General features: G+C 47.7%; 1 protein-coding gene across 1 annotated transcript; it reads right to left on the bottom strand.

Moving 5' to 3' along the window:
• Window positions 1-3,772: 3,772 nt before the first annotated feature.
• On the bottom strand, window positions 3,773-24,570 carry LOC132320044 (E3 ubiquitin-protein ligase RBBP6-like). The gene is made up of 10 exons (XM_059832147.1): window positions 24,491-24,570; window positions 23,407-23,582; window positions 22,548-22,651; window positions 22,052-22,174; window positions 21,830-21,908; window positions 21,678-21,735; window positions 19,696-20,467; window positions 15,161-15,298; window positions 6,349-6,471; window positions 3,773-3,817 (listed from the first exon to the last, which is right to left on the bottom strand). The coding sequence occupies exons 1-10, from the start codon at window positions 24,568-24,570 to the stop codon at window positions 3,773-3,775; spliced, it is 1,698 nt and encodes a 565-aa protein (XP_059688130.1).
• Between the last annotated feature and the right edge of the window lie 401 nt (window positions 24,571-24,971).

Below are 24,971 nucleotides of genomic sequence, written 5' to 3' on the forward strand. Positions count from 1 at the left end.
GTGTTTACACTGTTGTGTTACCTTATGAACTCGACTTACGACTTAATGAATAGTGTAGTGTGTCCCTGATGGTCAAAAGAAAAGGAGGGACTGTTAGGGAAATCTCATTCCCTAACTATTGTACAAAATAGTCTTTAGAGTATGAAATTGTATGACCTTTCTTAAGATGTATCTAGTCGACATTGTGTACTGCACAGCCATGGTTCCGTCAGCATGACTGAAGGACCCCAGCTCATTGCGTGGAGGAGAAGGAGAGCCCCCACCCTGAAGAAGAAAGGGTATCCCTGGACTGCCCAGATGACGCCAGCATCCCAGCCCCTCCGACACCTCTGGGAAACCCTCCCATGATCTGGCATCAGAGATAAGGAACTGCAGCGAGACCGACTTCAGGGATGTCTCGATTGAGGAAGAAGCAGGTGGATGACGATGCGATAGATTTAGAGTTGCTTTGCAAAACAACAGTATATGGGTGTGTTCAGTAGCCATTGGTCAAATCATGTTGTACCTGAATTCTTGAAATAGCATAAGAACCAGGTGTAAAACCACATTCGGGGTGCCCCAATTTGACTGGGACACCTCATGTGCCTGAACTGAGAATGCCTCTTGCAATTCTAAACTTTGTGTCCTAGCCTCTCTCCTCGGACGGCACGGGCCAGTTGCAAACTTTTCGTGACAACATCCCTCTCCCCATTCTGACAATTATCCTCCAAGGCCAAGAATTGCCCCTGGGGTTGGCCCAGAAGCCCACCGTTCAGCAGTGGACCCTTTACCTCCATCATCGCGCTGTCCTCCCAGGAAATGATTGTTCACAAAGGGCTCCCACTGAAACCATACCTCAAATAGGACTGCCGCAAGAATATGAGAGCGATGCACCATCCTCTCCTATGCAAGATGCTCCCTCTTTCGACCCCAGTCATACTTTCAGAGTGTGGTTCACAGACAGAAGTGCCCACTTGAAAAATGGTCTTTGGTTCGGTAAAGCCACAGCCATTTCTGCGGATGGAAAAGCAGAGTTAACTGAGGAAATAAAAGGTTCCGCCCAATGAGCTGAGTCCCCGGCCATCACCCGAGCCTTTGAAGCTGGAGCCAGCACAGTTTATACTGACTCCGACGCTGTATGGGCTGGAGCCACCCAGTGCCTTGGGAATGGGCAAGAGCTGCTGCACTCCCTTCAGAGAAGATGCAGGCAGGGATACATCTCTGCTTGTGCCTTGCCTGGGAGAACCAGGATAACAGCAGTGGCCTGGAGCCTAACCTGGTATTTGGGCCCTGCGTTGCTGCTGTCCAAGTACTTAAGAAAGGCGATTAACAATTGAACTTGTGACCGGTAACCCCTGCTCCTGACTCCTGGTAATATGGTTAGCATAACGAAGGCCATTTCATGAGGCAAACGGCCATGCTCTGTGACCGTGCTGGTCACCTAGCAGTCCCCCTTCCCCTCCTCAACAGGCCCTGAAGGTCCCGTGCACCAGGCAGACTTCTTCTCCCCCTCCCTATCTGCCTCAAGGTTCCTGGGCGCCAGGCTGACTTCTTCCTTCCTTACGGGCCTTGAAGGTCCCAGGCACCCGGCCAACCAGGTTGTGATGACCCCGTCACAACCCAGGGAGGCGCAGCAGCACACAGAGCACCATCTAGAAAATCAAGCAGCACTTCTTCCCTCTTCTCCTCCAAGGGCTAATTTGTGGAGGAAATGACAAATGCCCCCTTCCCCTCCTGTGGGGCAGAGGTTTTCTGCCTTGATACAACACATAAAATTCTACGGGAATGGCGTGAACCTCACCGAGTTGCCTGGCTCTTCCACCTGCCCTACACACCCAAAACTAACAGCGCTTAAATAACAATGCTTTAATAATGGGCAGGTACCCACCAGATGCCCAGTGGCATGAGCTCATTCTCCTGCTCTCTCCAACCCACAAACCCTTTAAAACCCCCAATGGCAGCCTGTCGTTTTTCCCACGCTGACATGAGAAAAGGGCCTATGGCAACCCATTTCTAAACGGGGAATCCCTTTCTCTATCACTGAGTCCCAGGCACCCAACCAACCAGCTTGTGATCATCCCGTGACAGAGAATTAAGAGGAGGACAAACAGGAGGAGGAGAAAAAGAAGGAAGACAAACAGGATGAAGCAGAGGACGGCAGAAGGAGGACGAACGGGATGAAGAGGGTGAGGAACATAGAAAGACAATGAGAACAAGGAGGAAGAAGAGAAAGAAAAGAAGGAAGAGGAAGCACATGAGGAGGAGGAAGAGGAGGGGAAAGAAGAGGTGGAGGAGGAACACAAGGAACACTCAGAAGAGGAACAGGTGGCACAACAGGTGACACAAGAGCAGGAGGAAGAATAGGAAGAGAAAAGGATGAGCCGGAGGAGGAACCAAAGACAGAAGAACATGCTATAGAAAAGGAGGAGGGGACAAACATGATAAGGAAGTTAAAAAAGGAGGAGAAAAAGGAGGAGGAGGAGGAGGAGGAGGTAGAGGGGCAGCAGGAGGAGAAGGAGGAGGGAAAAGGAGAAGGAGAATGAAGAGGAACGGGAATATGAGGAGGAGGAAGACGAAAAAAAAGAAGGGGAGGATGACATACGGGGTGAAAAGGAACAGAACAAAGAGGAGGCGGTGGAGGAGGAGGTGGAGAAAGACAAGAAGGAGGAGGAGAAACAAGAAGAGGATGAGCAAGAGGATGAATAGGAGAATAAAGACGACTAACAGGAGAAGAAGGATTAGGATGAAGTTGTGGAGGAGGAGTGGGAGGAAGGGGGAGGAAGGGGAGGAGGATGAGGACAACTACAGCAAGAACAAGCAGTAGGACAGACAGAAGGAGGACAGGAAGGCTAAAAGAATGACAATGAAGAGGAGTAGGAACAGGAGGTGGAGGAAGATGATCAGGAAGAGGAAGAGGGGGAGGAGAAGAGGAAGCATTGCGAGCTAAACGCTCCAAGGCGCACACACAGCAATGTACAAGGGCATGCAGTGAAAGGACAAGGGGTAATGGCTTTAAGCTGAAAGAGGGTAGATTTAGATTAGCTATTAGGAAGAAATTCTTTACCATGAGGGTGGTGAGACACTGAACCAGGTTTCCCAGAGAAGTTGTGGATGCCCCAACCCTCGACATGTTCAAGGACAGGTTGGACGGGGCTTTGAGCAACCTGGTCTAGGGGAAGGTGTCTCTGCCCATGGCAGGGGGTTGGAGCTAGATGATCTCAAGGTCCCTTCCAACCTAAAGCATTCTATGATTCTCTGATTCTATGAAATGACAAATAAACATACCTGCGAACAAGTCCCCATGGTCACCTTTTTTCTCCTTTTTCCCTTCCAGGTGACGCTGGTCAAGCCCAGGCACCTGCAGCCACTCGCTCTACATCAAGTCCCCTGATGCTGGATAGCCGATACACGTTTAATAAAACAAGGTACCCCCAGAGGTTTTGTCTGTTCACCTTGAGCTGCGGAGAAGGTGTGTATGTGCGTGAGGACAATCTGCGTTATCCCTTTAATTTTTATACCTCAGCAAAAACACTGCAAGATTTGGACTGCAGGAGAGCACTGAAATCAAAGGGTGAGTGACCAAGAAGGCTCCAACCACACATTTCCACCCAACTGCCTTAAACAAAACAGAGTTTGGATCCTGATTGCTCACTGTGGCCTGGAATAGTCCCATGCCTCATGTGAAAACTCCTGCGTGCGTGGCTGAGGACAGACACAATCCACACAGAGAGCGATCGGAGCTCAACCCTGCACTTTCTTTGGTCCTATGGCTGGCAACAAAAAGGGGTTTTAGCTAGTGTCTACGTCTGCTGCCGTCTTTCGTGATCCAACACATGAACTGCAAGACAAGAAAAGTGCAAGCAAATCCATTCAGCCAAACCTCTGAATAGTTACGCTGACCTTTACTTAGCTATATATTTTCTCTTCCTTTGATATATAACTAAACACATTCCCTCCTACCCACAGTCTTTCCTCCCAGCCTCACAGCTCTCCTACAGAAGAAACATAAGCTATAGAAGCTACAAAAGAAAAAAAACCCCTGATTTGGTGAACACCAAAACACCCGTGACTTCCTCAAACCCTTCATTGCCCCATCTGAGAGTCAAGGGACAGGATCTCCTGATAGCTCTTTCACAGGCACTGCCCTGAAACCCCTCCACACTGCTTCTCTACTAGTGCACAAGGAAGACTTTCATTTTTAAGTGTATGTTGACAGATTCTCAAATTACACAAGTACTTTTGAACAAGGACAAGCCCTGTGCCTCGCATCTGGCAACCAACAGGGATGGGGACCCAGCAGCACAGACCAGTGCCATGCACAAAGCACCACCCTACGCACAGGGAAAGCACGACAAGCCAGGTGCCCAAGAATGCCGAAAAAGGGCTCCTCACATCAGTCCTCCGTATGACCCGGTTAGTTCTTTTAGTCAGACACAGAAATCGGAAGGGATTTCTTCTTCTTTTGCTGAGGTACCCTTTTAAGTAGATATTGCCAAAGAATGCAAAGAACACCCCAAGAAGTGAAAGTGGGTACTTACATCCTCACTAGATGCGTATCACTGAAATGTTTCTCACATTCTCTTCTCTACTCTAGAGGGTCCCCACTTAAGATGCATTCCAGTTAGGTTACCGTGAAGCATACACCACTGCCAGACCTTTCTCTAGGCTGAAGGCTGACAGCAGGGTACAAGGACAGTCCTTTCTGGACATCTCCCTCCTGGGTAGAAATACTAGAGACTTCCTGTAAGGACAGAAACACAAAGAGCTACAATAAGCTTTTTAAATCAAACACAGCAAATAAAAAGCAAGCAAAAAAAAAAAAAAAAATTGACAGAAAAACCTCTGAGGCACTAATGAGGAATAAAAGGTCTCCTGTTAAGTCCACTACCCCTCACTAAACAGACAAGTGGCTTAAAGAGATGCCTGCAAAGAAACTGGGGATGGGAGATAACCATGATAACTCTAGTACAAGTGACCAATGTGGAAAAAGCAGCACTGACCCTTCTCCTGCTCCCCCTACGAGCTCCTCACCGGCCCCGGGAAGAGGCCAAACCACAGATGATTGAACCAGACCTCAGAAGAAGCTGCCCCCCCCAAATTCAAAATGATCAAGAAATCCATTTGAAATACGGATTCACATCCACTATCGTGGATGATGAACCTTGCCCTAAGCACACGTGGTGCCTTCAGAGGGGAGCTAAGGACTGCATGAAGTCACCGCCACGAGCAGATGTTCAAACCCAAAGCACCCAGAACATGCAGACAAACCTCCACCATCTTTTCAGCAATGTTTCAAGTCATGCGATACTCAGTCCAGGACTTCACAAAATGTCTCTAAACTTAAACAATAGCAGCCTCTTTGCAGCTTTCTTACTCAAAAGCAAAAACCAAAGAGCCACGGACCCTTGGGGATACTCTTGTCCTTCCGTGTGGCTGGTGTCTTCCCATGGCTCTTCCTCACGGCAGGAGAAATGACCATGCATTTGGAAGTCCACATAAATTCAGAAGTACACGTAGCCCTCTGGCACTCATTCCCTATGGGCCAGAAGTCCTCTCACCCCTCCCCAGAACTGCCTGTTAGTCGTCTAGCAGTCATTCTCCATGGACCGCAAGTCCTCCATACCTACATACCTACCTGCCTACCTACCTACCTACCAACTCGCAAGAAATGAGTCGAACTGCACCAGAAGTGACACTGCCTGACCTGCAGTAGATATATTAGACCAGAAATGATGGTTTCAAGACAGAAAACACAGCACAATCCACCAGAACAGCAAAAACACAACCAGAAGAAACATGGTACACAAACCAAAGGCCCCTATCCAAACCCTAAATGTCAAACAAGCTGAAAAAAGGACTCGCCGCAAAAAAGACCGTGCAGAATAACCTAACCCCAGGAACCCAGGGCCAACAAACCCAGATTCTGTCCGTAACTATAACACGCTTTAATCCTAACTCACTTAAAATCTGGAACCACATAATCCTGTCACCCCATAACCATGGCACATTGTAGCCAAAGCCACCAGGACATCCCCAGCGTCCATCTTCTCCCCCTGAAAAATGCTCCCGGGAAGAAAGGTTGAGGCACTCAGAAGCTTTGAACTGGCCAGCCATGGCCACAGCCACCAGGCAGATGACCCTGTCCTCCCTGTGAGACCCCTCAGGGCAGCTGTACCCAGCTCCAGGCGGCTGGATACGGCCTCTGCTCTATGGGGAGGCGCTTCCCAGGAGCAGGATCTCTCACGAGGGCACTGGGAAACCCTCCTCAGGCCTGGAAGCCTGCAAAACATCTCTGCGCTGCTCCATCTCTCACCAAAACCATGGGTGGAGAGAAGGCTGCTTTGCTGGCCTCCAAGAGAACCAGCTCACCCGGGCTGCTCTGCGGCCACCGGGCGACTTTGCTGTCAGGCGGGTCTCAGCGTTACTCTGCAGCTGGCTCTCACCTCCCTGCAGGACGCTCTCCAGCACACGGTACATCTCCACTTGGTCACCCTGGGGACAAAGATTCGAAGGGAGGGATGGGATAGGGGTTGCTTTGTCCCCATTCCCAGGGTGCCACAAGAGAGACCTGCCACGCTGAAATCAGCTGTGTGTCGTGGACACCACGTACGAGCTGCAGACGTGGGTCAGGACAGCTGTGGGGAGGGGGCAAGACATTCTGTGGTGCCCCCGGCAATAGCAGAAAGCAGAGCTGGAGACAATGGGAGGCAGCCCAGGGCAGCCGGCAGCCGGCGGTGGAGCCCGGCAGGGTGCAGTGCCCCCAGAAATGCCCAGCTCCTTGAGCTTTGGCACCGCACCGGGGCTGCAGCACGCGGCCGGCATCAGCTGGGGATTTGCTGGGGAAACGCAGGAAGGGCTGACCTTGACGCCCCACACACGTACTCGGCCCCAGGATTTGATCACCTGTCTCTCTGCCCACCGCCACCACAGGATCCAGAAAGCAGCACCGCTGGCCCTGCTGCCATCCTGGGCCATCTCTTGACGTTGACTCTTTAACCAGCAGGCCTAAGAAGAGGGAAAAGTGCCCAGAATTAAGCTGGTAGTGCTCGAGGTAGTGCAGGCAGGATGATTTTTGGAGCTGCCTGGTGCTGCCGTGCCAGTATTCTTCCTTCCTCCACTCCCTGCCCTCCTTGTCCCTCTGTCATTCTCCTCCCCTATGGCCATCTCCCATCCCTCTGTCTGTCTCCAGTTCCTCTCCTGCCACCCCACCGCCCTGCCCCACCCCTCTCCGCTGCTCTGTCCACCTCTTCTCCTCCTCTCGACTCCACCGGGGCTCAGGGGCCTGGGCCTGGGCCTGGGCCTGGGCTGGGGCAGCCCCGGGGCAGGCGGCCATGGGCCCTGCGGAGGGGCGGGGCTGGGCAAGGGGACGGTGTCCCTGAGAGGCAGCCAGCAGGAAGGGGTGCCCCGGGGCATGCTGGGAGCCGTAGTCCTGGAGCATGGGGTGGCCAGGCGGCCATGTTCCTTCCCAGCCCATGCTGGGAGCTGCCACTTCCCCACACTTGGCTTCCCCGCAGCCGTGTTCTCTCGGGAGGCACAGCCTCTGCTCCAGCTGTGGCCCGGCTGAGGTGAGGGCTGGGGGCGCCCAGGGCTGGTGGTGGGGAGCTTCAAACCGCCCGGTGCGATAGGGTCCCGGTCAGCTGGAGCCAGGCCCCGCAGGTCAGCCTCGGGAGTGACCGGAGAGCTGGGGAGGGGAAGGAGACGGAGACAGACCTCTCCGGCCACAGTCACCAGGCACCCTGACTCCCAGAACCCCCGGGAGTGGCCCCAGCATGTTTAGTGACTACAAGAATAGGAGCACTGTGGTCCTCTGTTAACTCTTACAGGGCTTTCACTGCAACTGCCCTCTTGAGGGACTGGGAATAGTCAGCTGCCTTGGAAAATTACCAGCCAGATTATTCTTGCTCGAGCCTTCTCTCCCCTGCTAGAAAAGACTTCATTTTGAAATACGTCCTTGCATCAGCAAGATCCAGGAAGTCGGGATCGTTTCCTGATGAATCCAGGCTGCTGCCGTTCAGTGGCAGAGCTGAACACTTCTCCCCACAAGCGCTCGGCCAGTGGTTTTGCAGGGGTGTGTGTTTCCGCGTGTGTTTCTGAGCAGGCATTTGCATGAAACATCAGTGTTTCTCTGTGCTGTAGCTGGGACTGGTGACAGCCGGGTGGGTGGGAACATGTGCCATCAGGGAAGACACTTCCTGCAGCTGCCCTGCCATGTACTGCAGGATAAAAGAGCTCTTCTGGTCGTGTCCTGCCATCGAGAGCTGCTGAGTGCCTGGGAAGGTGTTGGGTTCCTCCTGCCTGCGGTCGGCACTGGTCCGTACTGGGTAGCCTCCCACAGCAGCCAGTGCTGTACGCCCCTACCAGTTGTCAGGCAAACATCTGGAGCTGGAATGTGTGGCACGTTCCTCTGATTCGTCCATTCTCCACCTCGCGCAGCAGCGCATTTAAGACACTGAACTGTGCTCTTTTTTTGCTGTTAACGTTCAAAAATCTTGCTTTGGGCTGGTCAGCAAGGGTTTTGGAAAACATCGCTGTTGCATTTTGAGAATAAAATAGGTTCCCATGGGATTATTTCCCATAGGAAATCCTCTTACAAGCATGCACTCTATGGCCCTGTGGATAGTACCATGTCATGACTGGTAATTTTCCTTTTCTTTTCTGGTACAAGGATGTATTTATGAAGGCAAATCCAGGGTACAAGTGGTGCCCCCCCAGCAAACCAACCTGTGAAAACCCAGACATCCGCTGTTACAAAGAGGAAAAAGCTGTACGCCTTTGCTTCAGACTCTGCAAAAGATTTACCAAGCCCGAGGAAAGTGACAAAAAGTGAAGAAAAGCCACAGCGTGCGTTTGAGATGGCAGGTGAGATTTCCATCCACATTCCTCAAACATAGCAGCCTCATTTTGTTTGAGGACGCAGCGTTGGAATCGAACTGCAAGAGCCCTTTTTTTTTTACTGCACATGGTATACTGTAGTGCAAATACCTTTCACGTCCCAAATTAAATTGCCAAGACTCTAGTGAAACCTCTGCATAACAGCCCAGAATTTTCCTTAGTGCGTGATTGCTTTCAAGAGTCGAGTCCAGATAGGTGGCATTTCATAAGCCATATGCCACCTGGGGTCCAGGCTTATCTGCTGTTAGAGATTTTCATTTTCTAGTGAAAAAGGGAAATGCTGATTGTGTGTATGCTTTTTCTCTTTCCTAGATTGTTGCACTATGTTTAGTAATGTGCTGTTTACAAAAATAATTTATGGGTGTCTATGAAGTTGGAGTTGTTAAGGTTCTTGTGGATGAATGTACCAGTGGAGCTAACTTTGTATTTAAATCAAGGGAAGCGTAATGTAATTTCACTTAAAATGTGCTCTTTTGCCCCTTATACCTTGGAGGGGCAGATTCTGACCTTTTAAACATTAAAAAAAGCAAAAATCAAATCGGGGAAGAAGTGGAGGTGGAACGTCTGAACTGGTGAAAGGCAAATAATCTCTCACTGATGTCCACAAATAGCAGAACTGATGCAGTCATGACCTTGAAATACAGAGACATTAATGTTAAATACCGGCAGCTTAAGAACCTAACAGTCAAGGTAGAAAATAATTTTTCCCCCACCACCCTTTTTCTTTTTTTTTTTTCTTTTTTGCATTTTAAAGTTTCTACTTGTATAAATACTGATGTATTTGAAAGGTTGCCATATCCTATGTAGCTGATGAAGTGTGGCAGATAGGACTTTTCTGCATAGAGAGAGATGGCAAGCTGGAGAGTGGAAAATGGTTTTATGGAACAAGTGTAAAAGTATAAAATAGGATAAAAAGGCTTGTAAAGCTTTCTGACATTTTAGTGGTATAAAAATCCCTGAATTTACTAAAATCAGAAGAGTAGCTTGATTACAGATTTGAAATGGTAATACTATACTGGCTATCGAGTCCGCACGTTGATTCACAGACGCACACGCACGGACACAAAGGTACAGCTGTATGTACAAAGGTACCTGTTAAAAATTCCCCTCAAGTTCCGTGAAATACTCACTTCATACGTCTCAGCATTTCTCAGCTGGTGAGGGTTGAGCCTCGAGGAGGAGAGGGTTTCAGGCCAGGTCCCATCGCCAGCTTTCAGCGGCGGTGCTCCGAACTTTGCAAGCTGGCGAGTGTGTGATTCCAACACTGTTTCCGATGCCATGAGTACCTTAGATGGGCTGTAGGAAATCACCATAGAAGTTGGCAGTCACCATCACTCGTGGTAATACTAGTGTCTCCGACTGTATGTTGAGGATGCGTTTTTCTGTGCAGCTCAGTGAGAAACCTGCAGAAATGCTGCTGCCAGCTTGTACTGTGTGATGGAGCACGGGAGAGAGAGGTGCAGGCTGACCAGGCGCAGCGCAGCTCCTGCTATGTCTTTTAGGCCAGTTTCAACAACTGTAGAGCTGCCTAGACTCGAGAGCAAGCTTTTGTGCATACGGTCTGCCTTTCTGCAGTCCCTTAATTGCCCCAGTAATGTTGCTTTCAATTGCGAGGGCAGACCGGGATGCTCTTCCCTGAGGAGTAACATGCTCCGGTGCCTCCCGTAAACATGTCCCGAGTCTCCTGTGTTGAGATGCACCTGAGAATTGCAGTGTTTCCTCAAGACATATTTGGAAGGAGTCCGGCCCTGTCTGTCTCAAAGACCCGGTCCAATTTCTAATTGAAATTGTGTCAGTTGCTCCTGCTTGTGTCTGAAGTCAGTTAGTGAGTTTGGTCAGATTTGCATACTCAAACCTGCCCATGAGATCCTGAATTCCTAAACTGCTGCTTTGAGGGCCATTAGTTAATGCAAATGGCCTGAAAGCTGTAGTCAGTAAGAATAAGACAATGTTGAGTTGTGCAAATTGCCTTCTAAAGGTGAGCAAATGGATGCCATTTTCTCCTGAAAGTGCTGAAGAAGGGCAGTTTTCACTTGGGGCTGCTCTGCTCCGCTCCGCTCCGCTCCGAAAAGTGACTGGATGGGAAGAGCTGCCCAAGTGCTGCAGCCCTGCTGCCTCTGTGTCTGTGTATATGTGTGTGTGTGTGTGTGTGTGTGTCTGTGTGTGTGTGTGTTTGTGTCTGTGTCTGTGTGTGTGTGTGTGTGTGTGTGTGTGTGTTTGTGTCTGTGTCTGTGTGTGTCTGTGTGTCTGTGTGTGTGTGTGTGTGTGTGTGTCTTTGTGTGTGTGTCTGTGTCTGTGTGTGTCTGTGTGTGTGTGTGTGTGTGTGTGTGTTCAGAACTGCCTTTCTCCACCTCGCTGCTTCTCAGTCTGTTGAGCTGCAACTCATCTGTGAATGAACGCGTGCTCTTTCATTCGAGCCCATGTTGCCACATGGCTGAACGGGGTTTCATCTTGTGTCTCTGTGCAGAGTAAAGCTGGGCAAGTGTTAAACCAGGGAGAACTGGAAGGACATGAAAATTCATGAGCAAGCGATGGAAGATGGAAGATGGAAGAAGCCTGGGATCTCTCCAGCCCATGCCAAGGGAATCACAGCACCTTCCGCTTCTCGAGGTATCTTTTCCTTCTTGGGATCTATATCCTGTAACAACAAGGCTGCCGCCTCCACATATTTAGCTTCTGGAATTAAAATCTCTATTTCACCTCCCTTAAATTTAATTTCTGCTTCTAGTTTTTCAAGTAAAACCCTCCCCAGTAACAGTTTTGGAGAATCTGGCAAGTATAAAAATGGGTGGGTGACCCATTGTTTTGCTAATTTCGTTTGTAGGGGTTTAAAGAGTGGCCGAGTTTCAGGAATCCCAGTTGCGCCCATAACATTTCTGGTTTTAATACTTAATTCTCTCTCTGGTGTATTTAAAACAGAGTAAGTAGCCCCCGTGTCCACCAAAAATTGAGTTTTCTCGTTCGCTAGCTTTGCTTTAACCCGAGGTTCCTCTGGGAGAGATTCCTGCGGTTCCCTTCAGTCTTCACTGATTGAGAATAGAGGGTTCGGAGGGGAATTTTGTTTCCGGAAAGGGCGCTCCCGTTTCCAATGCCCCTGCTTTTTTTCAGTTGGCACACTGATTCCTTCCCAAATGGGGTCTAGCCTGCAAAACGTCCCCGGGAGATTCTCCTCATCCTTGTCCCCTTCTTTGGTATAATCCTTTTTCTTTACCCCGAGCATTTTCTTCTAACACTGCTATTAATCTGCTGTTTGTTCTTTCCTTCTGACTATCCCTGTTTCTGTATGCAACCCAAGCCACGTCTAATAATTTTCCCAAATGACAGGCATCATTTCCTTGTCATTTTTGTAATTTTCTTCTTACGTCATCCGCGGACTGCCCTATAAACAGGGGAGCTAACTGATTTCTACCTTCCTCTGACTCAGGATCAATAGTAGTATATTTACGGGCGGCTTCCTTTAGTTTATGCATCAAATCAGTGGGGGATTCTTTCCGATCCTGTTTAATTTTGTATCATTTAGACCAACTGATAGCTTTTGGTGATGCATTTTGAATACTAAACAAGATCCATTTCCGAGACTTTGTCAGAAGCTGTCTATGCCCATCCATGTTTGGATCCCAGTTCGGGTCTGTGGAGGGGAGGTGATTTTCCACCATTCCCTGCAGATTCCCGGAAGCAACTTGTGCTTCTACCTGGGCCCTATCCGCTTTGCGAATCATTTCCCTTTCAGTACTATCAAACAATACTTGCGTAATGGCCTCAATATCTTTCCAATCAGGATCCTGTGTCTTAATCGTAATTTCAAAGGCGTTAGCCACCTTATCCGCATTGTCTCTGTAATTCCCAGCTGCCAGCTTCCAATTATTAAGGTCAGTGATCAAAAAGGGAACTCTTTTAAAAGACTTACCTCTTTTTAAAGACTTGGATTTTTTTTTCTTGAGTCAGGGTGCTTAATAAATCACTCAGGACAATTACCCGTGGAGTGAATTAACTTTGGTTCTTCATGAACTTCTTTTATGAATACAAAACTGGGTTTGAATCATTGGGAGTAAAGGAGAAGAAGATATTGCAGAACTGCCAGGGGGATCTCTGACTTTAGAATCCCACTGGTAACCCTGGAAGTGAGAGCTGAATTTGCCTGCCTCTTTCCCATATGTCAATCAGACTAATATTTAAAAAGCCTATGAATTCATCGCTGTACTTGTGCACAGTTTCACAGCAATGTGTAGACATTTGAAAGTAGTGCAGCCTCACCTCTTCCCTCATTTATCCCATTCCTTTGCCTTGTGGAGTCCTTTGCAAAGAGGAAAGCATGGTCTGAAAATGAATGGGCTACCAGTTTTTTTTCAAGTGTAACTCAAAACATAGTTCTTAGCTGTTTTTCATCATGTCTCTTATGAATCAAAAAAAAACCCCACAAACTTCCTTTGTGTCGGAATAGTGGCATCAGCAATCTCATCACACCAACATTCTCAGGTGGTCATATTAAAAGCAAAATCTTCAGTCCTTTGCAGCTATCTTCCAGGCACGTAGGGGCTCTTAAAGAGAGGTAGTTGCCTTTTAGTGTCCGATGGCCTCCTGGTCAGCCAACTCCTTACCCACATCAGCTTCATCAGCAACAGCCTTCCTCTTCACTAAATGCCTGCAGAATTCATTTAAAAAGTCATCAGCGACCTTTACTCACAGTCCTGAAGAGTAAAGCTGATCCCCACAGGCAGCAGTGCCACGAACTGCATCGCACTGACCCACCAGCACTTCATTTGTTGCAGCTTTTTCAACGTCTGGGCTGATTTGGCTCTTTCTCCAAGGAAACTGCCAAAATGGAAGCTCAGTTAATGCCAGCTGTGGTTATTTTCTTCCCTAGGAGGCAGACACGCATTTTGAAAGTGGCTGGACAGACACCACCAGCCTCATGCTCAGAGCCCACCCACAGAGCCCGTCCAGCTGGAGGGCTGGATCTGCTGGTCGTGACTGCGTGGAGCTTGACTCCAGCAAGCTACCTATGGCCGAAAGCCTCCTTAACATATCTCTCAGGCTCCAGCCTTCATGCTTTGATGCCATCAGATGTATGAAACAGCAAAGTTCATGGTCAGGTATTTTAAATTTAGATTGCAGAAAACCATCATTCAAGATATGTAGGCTTCCTGCCTACTTCAGCTTGGGAAGGGAAGAAAATAAAGACACGTTCTCTGCTCTAGCCCAGGCAGACACTGTTCTTGTAGGCTCCCAAGACGATTGTGGTCTCTCACTTGCTCATGGTCCCGCGGCTGCCGGCACATGACAGGACACCAGGAGGAAAGGTTGTGGCCACGTGGCAGGAAACAGTGACCCACATGCTTCAGCAAAACCTGTGAGTGGCTGCTTGCAGTGGCACTGCATTCAGGAGCTGGCAGGTTGGGTCACTCCGGCCTCCATTCTGCAGGGCCTTTCCCCTCGGTAGCAAAACCTGCGAGCGGCTGGAGAAGCTGGCAGGGAGCAGCTGGGGCTGTGATGGAAGGTGGCTGTGGGGTCAGCAGGGATAGGGCTTTGGAGACAAAAGGACTGGCTACGACATTGCTAGACGGAGCCCACGGGATGGGGTGCAACCTGCAGCGGGTCCATGGGGACAGCATCGCTTGGGATGGGGACAGGGGTGCACGGGGCAGTGGGGCCACCAGAGATGGGAGCATGGGGAGTGCGGGAGACCGGGGCCGTGGGGCTACGGGGAGGGAGAAGGGCACTGGCTGGGCAGCTGTGGTGTGAGAGGAGGGGTGTGGGGGCCATAGGGGCTGTGGGACACTAGAGTAGGCGGGCAGCTGTGGGGTCATGGGGATCTGCAGGGAGGAAGGGAGGGGGTTTGGGATGGGTCTAGGGGGCTGTGGGTGCTAAGATTTGCCGGCCTGCGTGTAAATGTATCCCCGGCTGCTGGAGCTGGAGTAGTTTCAGACACGCTTACAGGGGTTGGCCCGCACGTAGCTAAATGTTTGCCGAAAAGGTGGAGTAAAAAAACTACCATGGCCTGAGAAGACGGTGGTTCCAGCTGATTACACAGCATCATAAATACTGCGGGGACAGAGGGTGGGAGGGCAGGTGAGGCTGGCACGCAAGGCCCTGGCTTGCATCAGGCAGGCTGGCAGTGCCCAGTGCCTAGCAGATGAGACTGGGCCTGGCCTCCAGGGGCTGCAGGGACTGGCACGCAGGGCAAGCCCCTGTCCCTGCACCCCAACAAAGACGCCCGAGCACATGGAGGTGGAGATAGAAAAGGCTTTATTGGGGGGGGCTGTCAAAAGGGCAGCAGCCCCTCACTGACCGTGGGGAGGATCTTTGCCAGTACATATGCCAGGTGGGTGTAGGTCTCCTCACACAGCACACGCAACAACAGGTGGTAGAAGAGCTCAGGGTCATACGAGGAGATGCAGAACTGGCCCTTGACAGTTCTTCTGTCAAGCTGAAAGCCTGGAGAGGCATCAGCTCAGGTTTGGCCCTTTTGTCCTGGGCTTTCGCTGTACTGGTCAAGTCTGCAGGCAGCAGACGTCTGCCATGCTCCTGCAGAGGCTCACTGCTGAGGAGGGCTGCAGACTCCTCCAGGGCATCCGTGCCTGATAAGATCATGGAGCACATCCTCCTGGAAGACTTATGAAGACATATTGAAGACAGGGAGGTGCTTACAGACAGCCAACATGGCTGAAAGCACTGAAAGTGTTCTGGGCATCTCCATCCCTTGGCAGCCCTTTCACAGCCCAACAACGCTGGGGCTCTGCTCTTACCTAGCCACTTCACGTTCCCAACATTCTCTCACTATAGCGAAGGCAGATTCCAAAACAGGAAATGACGAGCGACTCCTCCCACATGAAGGTGTCAGGAATAAAAGCTGTTGCTGATGCTTACCTTTCTTTGGCAGCCCTTTCAGAGCCCTAGCAACCCTGGGCCTCTGCAATTGCCTAGTCACTTCATGTTCGCAACGCTCTCTTGTCTCTTTCACTCTGACAAGAACTGATCACCAAAATTAAGAATGTCCAGTGACTGCTCCCACACGGAAGGTGCCAGCACTGAAAGCTGTTCCCGGCTCTCACGTTCCCTTGGCAGCCCTTTACGAGCCCTTCTAAATACTGGGCTCTATGCTTGAATAACCACCTAACGGTGCCCTCACTCTCTCTATCACTCTCACCAGACACCAGCTCCAGAACTGAAAACATCCAGCGACTTTGCCAAAATGGAAGGAGGCAGCACTGTAAGCTGTTGCTAACGTTCACGTTCCCTTGGCAGCACTTTAACAGCCCAAGAAAGACTGGGGCTCTGCCATTGCCTAGAGACCTAATGAACCCTCACTCTTTCTCTCACTTTTGCCAGAGCACAGCTCTAGAATTGAAAACGTCCAGCCACTGCTCCCACGCGGAAGGAGGCAGCACTGAAAGCTGTTGCTGGCCCTCACCTTCCCTTTCAAAGCCACAGCAACACTGGGGGTTTTCACTTTCCTAGCCACTTAACAGTCCCAACATAATATCCCACTCTAGCCAGAGCTGAGATCCAAAATGTAGAATGTCCAGAGACTGTTCCCGCATGGAAGGGGCCAGCACTGAAAGCTGTTGCTGGCCCTCACCTTCCCTTGGCAGCCCTTTCAAAGCCCCATCAAAACTGGGTCTTTTCACGTGCCTAGCCACATAGTTGTCCCAAAACAATCTCGCACTCTTGCAAGTGCACAGATCCGAAATGGAAAATGTCCCGTGACTTCTCCCACACGGAATGTTGCAGGACAGAAAGCTGTTGCTGGCCCTCACCTTCCCTGGGTAGGCCTTTCACAGCCAACCAACACTGCGGTTCAGCGCTTGCTTTGCCTCCTAACAGTCACAAGGTGCTCTCTCTCTCTCTCTCTCAATCTTACAAGAGCCCAGCCCTGAAACTGAAAATGTCCAGCAACTGCTCCCACGTAGAAGGTGCCAGCACTGAAAGCTGTTGCTGGCCCTCACCTTCCTCTGGTAACCTCTTAAATGAACCACCAACTCTTGGGCTCTGTGATTGCCTGGACTCTTAAAGGTCCCAATATCCTCTCGCTCTCCTGCTCACTCTCTCCAGAGCCCATCACTGAAATTGCAAAAGTCCAGCCATTGCTCCTACTCTAAAGGTGCCAGCACTGAAAGCTGTTGCTGGCCCTCAGCTTTGTTGCGTTTAAGGGAATGTACTTTCAAAATTTGTCTGTCAGAGTCCCAGGACTTTCACTGAGCAGATCCACAAAAATTGAAATCAGTTATTTTATTGAGAGCGACAGAAACAGATTCGAAATTGCCGTTGATAAATTCACTAACTACAATAGTGCTCCTAGTTAAGGTTAATATTGCTAGAAAACTTGATAGTGATACAACAACCCGGGGATAACTTTCACCCAGAGGGTGAGAGGCGTAGCGTGTACCCAGAGAGGCGTCCCTGCCTGGGGTGGAGGAAGAGAATGCAGTCCGTCGACTGGTCCGTCAGGTATCGAGGTTCTTCTCTCCCACTTTAACAATCATTTTCTCCGTCTTTTATCCCCAAAACTACGAGGTTCCCCCCCCACCCCGCATATGTGACGTGTAGCATGATGTGGGTGGAGAGACGAGTGCTATAGTCATACATACGTTTAGCATGACCTCTATAATCTTCACTAGCATATGCAGGGGGGTGAGTTGTAGTGTGCATTTCACCGGTAATGAGGCAAAAGTCAGTTATCGGACACGAAGCCTTTTGAAGAAACAAAGAACCATTCATGTTTTTGTTATCTTGCTATCTTTGCTGACCACAAGCAGGGCTGTCCTGGCTCCACAGGGCCCCCTCCTTATCTGCACCCTGTGTTAGCCAGGGTGCAACAACACACAAGGCTAAACAACAATTACTATGACCCATGCAGTTTTCTACAGCCCAGCTGCAGGTCACTTGAGCGTGTTTACAATCCTCCTCGCCAATCTTCCGTTATTTTCCCATGCTGCCCATGCTAACTTTTAGCAAATTGAGCTCAGGAAACCAGCTGGCATGGAGCTCTAGATGTTTTCTCTCAAAGCCATTTTTGTGACTGTGGTGTAAGCATGCCAAAAGGCCCACATCTTCATATCGTATTCTGCTGCTTGCAAAAATAGCCCTGTAGTTCTGTGTGTGCTACTGTCATGCAGAAAGCTAACCACGTAAATACCTGTTTGCAGGACTGCACAGTAGCTGCAGAACCTCATTTCATTTCTAGCCAGCGTTCTCCTGAAAATGAGCTGAGCGTTACCTGGGACAGCTCTTGAACACAGGACTGGGAGGAAACAGAAGGGATATGAAATGAATTAAAGGTATTATTAAAGACAAATGCAGGGAATTAAACTAGTTTAGCCCTGTCCCTTTGCACAGCAGAACCAAGGCCTGGTTTGGAGCATCCGTATGGCTATACCTTGTCAGTGGAAGCAATGGGGTGCTGTTCCTCTTGAAGGAGGTGCAGGAGGACCCCTATCAGCACCCAGCTGAGCTATATGGTTGTTGAAGCATGGACTCCGTTCTCCTCTGGAGTTCAGTGCAACGGGTCGCGTGGGTGAAGCCTTTGTATGATTTCCTCCAAGTTAGGTTTTACGTCAGCTTCAATAATAACCCATAAAGAAGTCAATGAAAGGATTTATCCTGCCAACGTCCGCTAAGACTGCTGGAGAAGAAAAAAGAAGCTCTTCCCTTCAACACCCACCCTCCACTCCCAACTCCCCCCTCCCCTCCCCCCAAAAAAAAAGAAAATTCTCATTCACTCTTCACCCTTAATCCTTCCTTCTTCAAAATTGTATGGCAGCCATGTTACGATGAAGTGATAAAGAGCTTACTTTGGAGCTAGAGGAGGAAAAAACCATAGAGGACTCTCAAGTCTCATTCCAAGGATTGAGAAACCTTAAAACATGGAGAGGGAACAACCTTGCTGCGCCCTGAGTTTGTCAGCCACCTTCTGCTCTTTCTTAGTCAAACACGCCAATATGCTATACTCCTGTAACTAAACTGTTGCATATTTTCTGAGGTTTATGTCTTGAATAACTATTGTTTCTTTTTATTTTTACCTTCCCAGCTTTTTTCTGATCTTTACCTTCTGGAGCTCTTTGATGCATTCAATACGAGAGAGAAAGCAAATGTAAAAGGGGGCTGTCTACTGTATTGACCAATCAAGTTCATTTCCAGTGACCTGACATGCCTTGTAATAGACAACACATCTAACTCAAAACATAACAAATCAGGTTTCTTTCTATTGTATGTTGTTTTATTGTTTGAAATCATGTCTGAGTATTTTTATTACATGTAAAAACCAAAGTGACTTGTATTACTAAGATTAAAGGCATTCTAAACTCAGTCAAACTAGAATTAAACGGCACTGTCAAAGTACTATCTAATACAGCAAATCCCCAGATCAGAATTAACAAATAGTGTTGGACTACAACTAAACCATTCCATTAATCCATAATCAACGCTTATGGATTCCCAAATAAGAAATCTGGAGAGAAAGCTGCCCTTTTAATTATACATGGTCTCAGTCAGCGCACTAAGCTTATCTGAACATCTCGCTGTTAGCCCAGCTGAGCTACTTGAAAGTCACAGTTGCAGTCCTTGGTGCTTCTACTTAATTGGACTGTTACGGGGCAGATGTTTTCGTGTGATTTCTCTTGCTCTCTTTACAAAAAATAAGTTTTACAGCAGAGCGCTGCTCTGGAAAGGCTGGCAGCTCTAGCTAAACACTGAGAAAAGCTAATTGATGCTGTGTGCTTTTTTCCAACATGAAGAGCATGCACAAGTTCAAAAATGTTTTGCAAGAGAGAATATGAAGATGAATTAAGAACAGAAACGCATTAAGGTTGGCTGCTCCTCCTTCACTTTTTTCACAGCAGGTTCCATTGGAGGGGATTTGTCACCATCGGTGTTCACCTTCTCCTGGGAGGCTTTTGCTGGTTTTCTTATATTGTCTGTCTTAGGAGGAACAGCCACCTCTACTTTCCGCTTTGTCTTGTCAGTTTTTGCTTCTGGCCTATCCTTCTCTTTTTTCTCCTTTTCAGGTGCTGCTTTGAAAGCCATAGAACCTGCTTCCATAGGCTCACCTTGCACAGGGGTGGCATCATCTCTGCTTGGGAGCATGAACAGAGAGTCCATTTTCACGTCTTCTGCTGTAAGTGGCTCCCTTGGTTTTCTCATTCCTTCTAACCACTCAGCATTGGGAAATCCTCCATTCTCATCCCCTTTTCTTCTCTTCCGGTGCTTTTTGTCTTTATTTCCTTTGTCACCTCCCAGTCGATGTTCCACCGCCTTCTCTTTTGATTTTGTAGGATCTTTGATGCCATGCCTCTCTCTTCCAGAAGTTTTTCCAGGGGAATTTCCAGCTATATTACACTTTTGGTGGCTCTGCCCACCAGGATAATCCTGCCTCCGTCCCCGAGCATATGGTGAATTCTCTTGTCTGGTCCCAGGTGGACCAAACCTGTCTGGAGAAAAGTAGCCTCTTCTTGCATACAGCGGCGATCGTGAGTAGGAGCGAGAAGGGGACCGACTAAATGACCGAGAGTAGGAGCGAGAGCGGGAAGAACCGGATCTTGACTTGGAGTAGGTATACAAACTTGTAGAGGAAGATGAAGCACTACAGGGAGACTTGGGCCTTAAAAACACCACAACACACACAGACAAAAAAGATAAGTTAATTCAAAACAGTCACTCTCCCCATTTTTTTTCCTCCCAAATTTGGTTTGTTTTCTTTTTTCCTCTCCACATGCTTACGTCAAAGGTTCTTTCAGCTGCTGGCATAACGCTACTGCAAATTGCAGAACTTGCAAAAGTTTCTGCTTACAAGACAGAGCAGCTCTTTGTTAGTGTAAAATCATACAGGAAGGGTAAGTCTATTTCCACTCACTTCTATCACATGATCCATCTCCCACAGCTATTGATTGATTTACGGTGGTGTAGCGGGGCCTCTACTGGCACGTGAACGCGCACATTTTTCACTACTCCGCAGCTACATGCAGTGCAAATCATTTTTGTTGCAGTAAGATGCAAAAAGAGCAAGTCTTAATGGCTACAGTGCACTATCACTATCACTTCCATCTCCCATGTGCCGAGTGCCCACCGCTCCTCTGCGGTGATATACTCCTTGATATGCTTAATACTTCCCACTTCTGATCTTCAAAGTACTGCACAGATATAAACTAATCTTCTCTCGAACTTCTTTTAACTTTTGTTTTATCTTTCAGATTTTATAAACACAATACACCCTGACAAGCTATCTATAACAAATACATACCAAAAGGAAGGACTAACTTGACACTGCAATAATAGATACCACAGACTCCTCTCTCTCCAACTGAGAGAAAGCAGCTTGGCTATTTGAGATGACTAAATAGAAGAAATTCAAAATTGCCATAAAACGACAGCGTTGACTCTTCCAGTACTTTGCTCAATCAGTATCAACTAAGTTGTTAAAAAAAGAATGTTGGAGGGTGACTTCTATTGGGAAATCAAGTTCTTCATCCCTGTTCAGCTAGTAATCGAAAGGCTGGCTTTCCACCTGACCCTTTAATTGTATTTCATTTTCATATGTAATTATGGTTTCCTCAAAGAGCGTTGATTTTTCAGAGTCCTCTTTTCGGTCACGTACTGGAGTTCTATTTTCAATAATCTTACCGCAAGCACAGATCCCCTTTGTTAAAGCCAATTCAAATGAAGCCATTTAAAAATGAATTACCACTTGTACTCTCCACAACGACCTGTGCATACATTTTGCATTATAAACCAGCTGTTGTGTAAGCTATGTTTTACGGCCTCATTTAACAGGTTACAAGTCGTAATATATTGAATTTCTGTGGAATACTTACAGCTCCCAGCCCGGTCTGCCACCTGCTGAGCGAATTGTACTGGCACTCATTGGGCGACCTTTTGGAGTGGGGAGAGGGAAAAGAAAAAAAATCCCACTCAGTTTCTCTGAAGATCATCTTTTTAAAGAAATTCTACAGTTATAGTTACTTACCAGTGGTGGGTATTGATTGTCCTTGGGGGCCCAGAAGGCTTGGTAATGCTGGTTGTCTTGGTACAGGAACCTGATAGCCCTTGTGAATCAATGCAAACAGTCGGAAAATAAGCTCTACTAAAATACAAGAAACACTGCATATCTTGAAATAAAACTCACGTTCTCTTCCAACAAACTGCTGGCTGACAGAGAGGAAGATTTAGAAAGTTCAGCGGCACTCACCAGAGCAGCAGGAGGTGTAACAGTCAGGAGCGGTGGTGGAGGTGGTGGCGGCTGCTGTGGCTCCTGAATCTGCTGACGGAGCCTCTTTGTGTAGCCAGTTCCATTTTTGAAGTTGTTCACAGCCTAGAGGCAGAAAAACATTGACAAAAAGCTAATAGGAAACTTCAGTAGAGGGACGAACAAAGGCCTGCACAGAGTAAAATTGCTTGTGTCTTCCTGTAAATGCTATCAAGCCTAAAAGAAATGGACGTACAGATATATGAACACATCACATTAAACCCTGATACTAATGATTGGTAACTCGGAGTATCTGTATTTAAAGTACTTCAGTGTTAGCTCCAAACTTGAAAGTGAGGCAATCATGTTAAACAAAAGTGGGACCTGAACTTGCCAGATTGTCTCTTCCCTTTCAGCTTTTAAGCTCTTTTTCTTCCCTTTCAGCTTTTTACAAATAGCCTTTTCTTACAAACAGTTTCTGTGAAAGGCATCGTGTTACCTTGCGTAGGAACAGGTTGGCAATTAAAGCGTCAGGAGAAACATCGGTTTGATGACACGCTGGGCAGATATGCTCCTCAGAGTCCAGTAATGCTGTTCTAATACCTGTGAATCATTAAAATCATCAGAATAGTTTTAGCCAAACTAAGGCAATTTGGGGGGTTCTAGCCAAGTATAAAAACACGTATATGATTAATGGGTGAATATGGTCTTGAATTGAGAGCATGAAGCTCTCCATGTTCAGTAATGTAAATAACTTCTAGTATGCAGCAAATCACTCCAGAGTTTTGAAATTTCACTGTTGTAACATTTGAAGTCGTAGAGTAGGCTGTGTCTTGATGTTTCGACTAGTCTTTGTTCCGCTAGCTAGTACAATGAGAAGTCACCAACCTCAAGGTTCCTGAATAAAACACATCTCAAAAAAGCATTAGTAGGTTTGAGTTCTGAAGGTCTTAAGCAACTGTCCCGTGGAGAAGAATGTGGATTAAATGCCTAACTAAATGCCCTTTGTGGCAGACCACAGTGAGTCACCAGAGTTGGCTATCTAATTTTGTATGAGAGAAAGGGCTGTCAACAAACTAAATGCATTCGATGTCTAATACTGTAACCACCTGCACAATTACGCACTCTTCTCATACTCGTCCTTCTGCATGTAAAGAGGATTTACCTGGATATGTAAAAAGGGAAAAAAGGTTTCTGCCTTTTTTTTTTCCCTTTATGCAAGAGGAGTCTTTTCCTATTCAGGGGATACTTAAGTATTAAGTAGAACTGGCAACAAAGTAATGGCGTTATCTCCTACTTCTGCTTTCAGAAGATCAGACGTGATGTTTTGAAATAACAAACATGGGAGTAACACTTACATTCGTCACAAAAACTGTTTCCACAGCAGGGAATAACAGCTGCATCAGTCATTAGATCTTTACAAACGGGACATGACAACTCATCTGGAATGGGATCATCTGAGGAGGAGGAGGAGGAGGAGGGCTCCTCTGGTGAAAAGGGAGGCTTTTCCTTCTTTCCTCTAGCATAAGCTTCCCTAGAGGGCAGGTGGGGAAGGAAAAAGAAACCAGTCAGAGATGGGTAAAGGAAAACTCTTCCAAGCTTTTATCAAAGGGCAGATAATAGATGGAACTCTGCTCACTCCACATTTGGCTTCTAAAAAGTCGGCATTTAGTTTAAACTACTTTCCTATAGCCACAATACTGGAAGAGGGAGGGGGGAACACTTTTCCTTCTGCAGAACTCTCCCATTCATTGGGATCAACTAAGAGATGAGCTCAGACTAGAAAAATCATTTTTTGACAGCTAGAAATCAGGTGAAGTGAATCCCACCACTCCTTTGCCAGAGGCTAAATGTAAATGGCAGGCTCAGGATGAAGTTAGTCTCCGAATAATTACGTTTTATAAATGGAAGAAGTCTACGGTGCAGCTTCTACAAAAGGAGATCCACGACAGAAAAGCAGAAGTGCGACCAAGTGCATTTTCAAACAGCCACTCTTGTCAGCACACAGTAGTATTTTCTTAGTTTAGAGCAACAGGAAAACCTCAGTCTGTTTCACACATGGGATTTGACAAGAGTCAGAGGGGGAGGAAATCTCAGTCCAGCAGCTCTGTGTTAAATTTTGCAAGAAGCCTTTGAAACATAAAAGAGAAGCAAAACGAGCTTTCCAAGAGAACGACTCCGCTGTGAACACGACTGAAATGTTTTGCAGAAATACAGATTCTTAGCACACCACAAGTTGAACCAACTTCCAGGGGCACGAACAGTAGGACCACCCTATGTGAGTACTAGAAAGTATCACCGATTTTAAGGTTAAGACACAATGACAATGCTTCCTCCCCTGTAACTACAGAGGCTGGCCAACTTGGTTGCATTGCCACTCAGGCATTCACGCATGGTTTCGCTCGTTCACTTTTTGGTCAGTCCAACTAATGCCATACTTACGCATTAATAGTTGGTATTGCGTATTTTCCAGTGCTTGTCAGCATAGCACCCTTTGTGTTGGGATCTTGCACCTCCATCATGAAACTCCTTGGAATTCCTGTGCTCTTTTTAAGTCTGGGAGCAGACTCAAAATTTTTGTTCTGTTAAGAAAAGCCATGCAGACATATCTCATCTGATGACCCGCACTTAAAATGACATTTCAGTGACTATTTTACGCAGCAAAGCCTTTCATCCTCTCCTTTTGCCTAGCGTAAGGGTTGCTCAGCTGAAATACTGATTTTCCTAAATGAGTATCGTCAGCATGTTCCAAAGGCTGGAGCAGTGTTTTGAACTCAGTCGACATTCTTTGGCTTAACTTCAGGTTCCTCCAGGGTGAAATATCCCTCAGCTCAACCAGAGACTCGTGCAGTTAACACACGCAAATATTCAATAGATGGGGTCAACAGAAACATCTTGGTTTTATACAAAATACAGAAAATGG

This window comes from Gavia stellata, chromosome 33, assembly GCF_030936135.1.
Source record: "Gavia stellata isolate bGavSte3 chromosome 33, bGavSte3.hap2, whole genome shotgun sequence".
NCBI classification, from domain to species: Eukaryota; Metazoa; Chordata; class Aves; order Gaviiformes; family Gaviidae; genus Gavia; species Gavia stellata.

Excerpts from the sequence above, each read along its gene's own strand:
- LOC132320044 (XM_059832147.1), bottom strand. The coding sequence starts at position 24,570 with ATGATGGAGGTGCAAGATCCCAACACAAAGGGTGCTATGCTGACAAGC. Across the intron at positions 22,652-23,406 it reads AAACAGTTTTTGTGACGAAT|GTATTAGAACAGCATTACTG; the intron begins GTAAGTGTTACT and ends AATGATTCACAG. Across the intron at positions 6,472-15,160 it reads TGGCAAAGATCCTCCCCACG|GGTGACCAAGTGGAGATGTA; the intron begins GTCAGTGAGGGG and ends CTTTGTCCCCAG.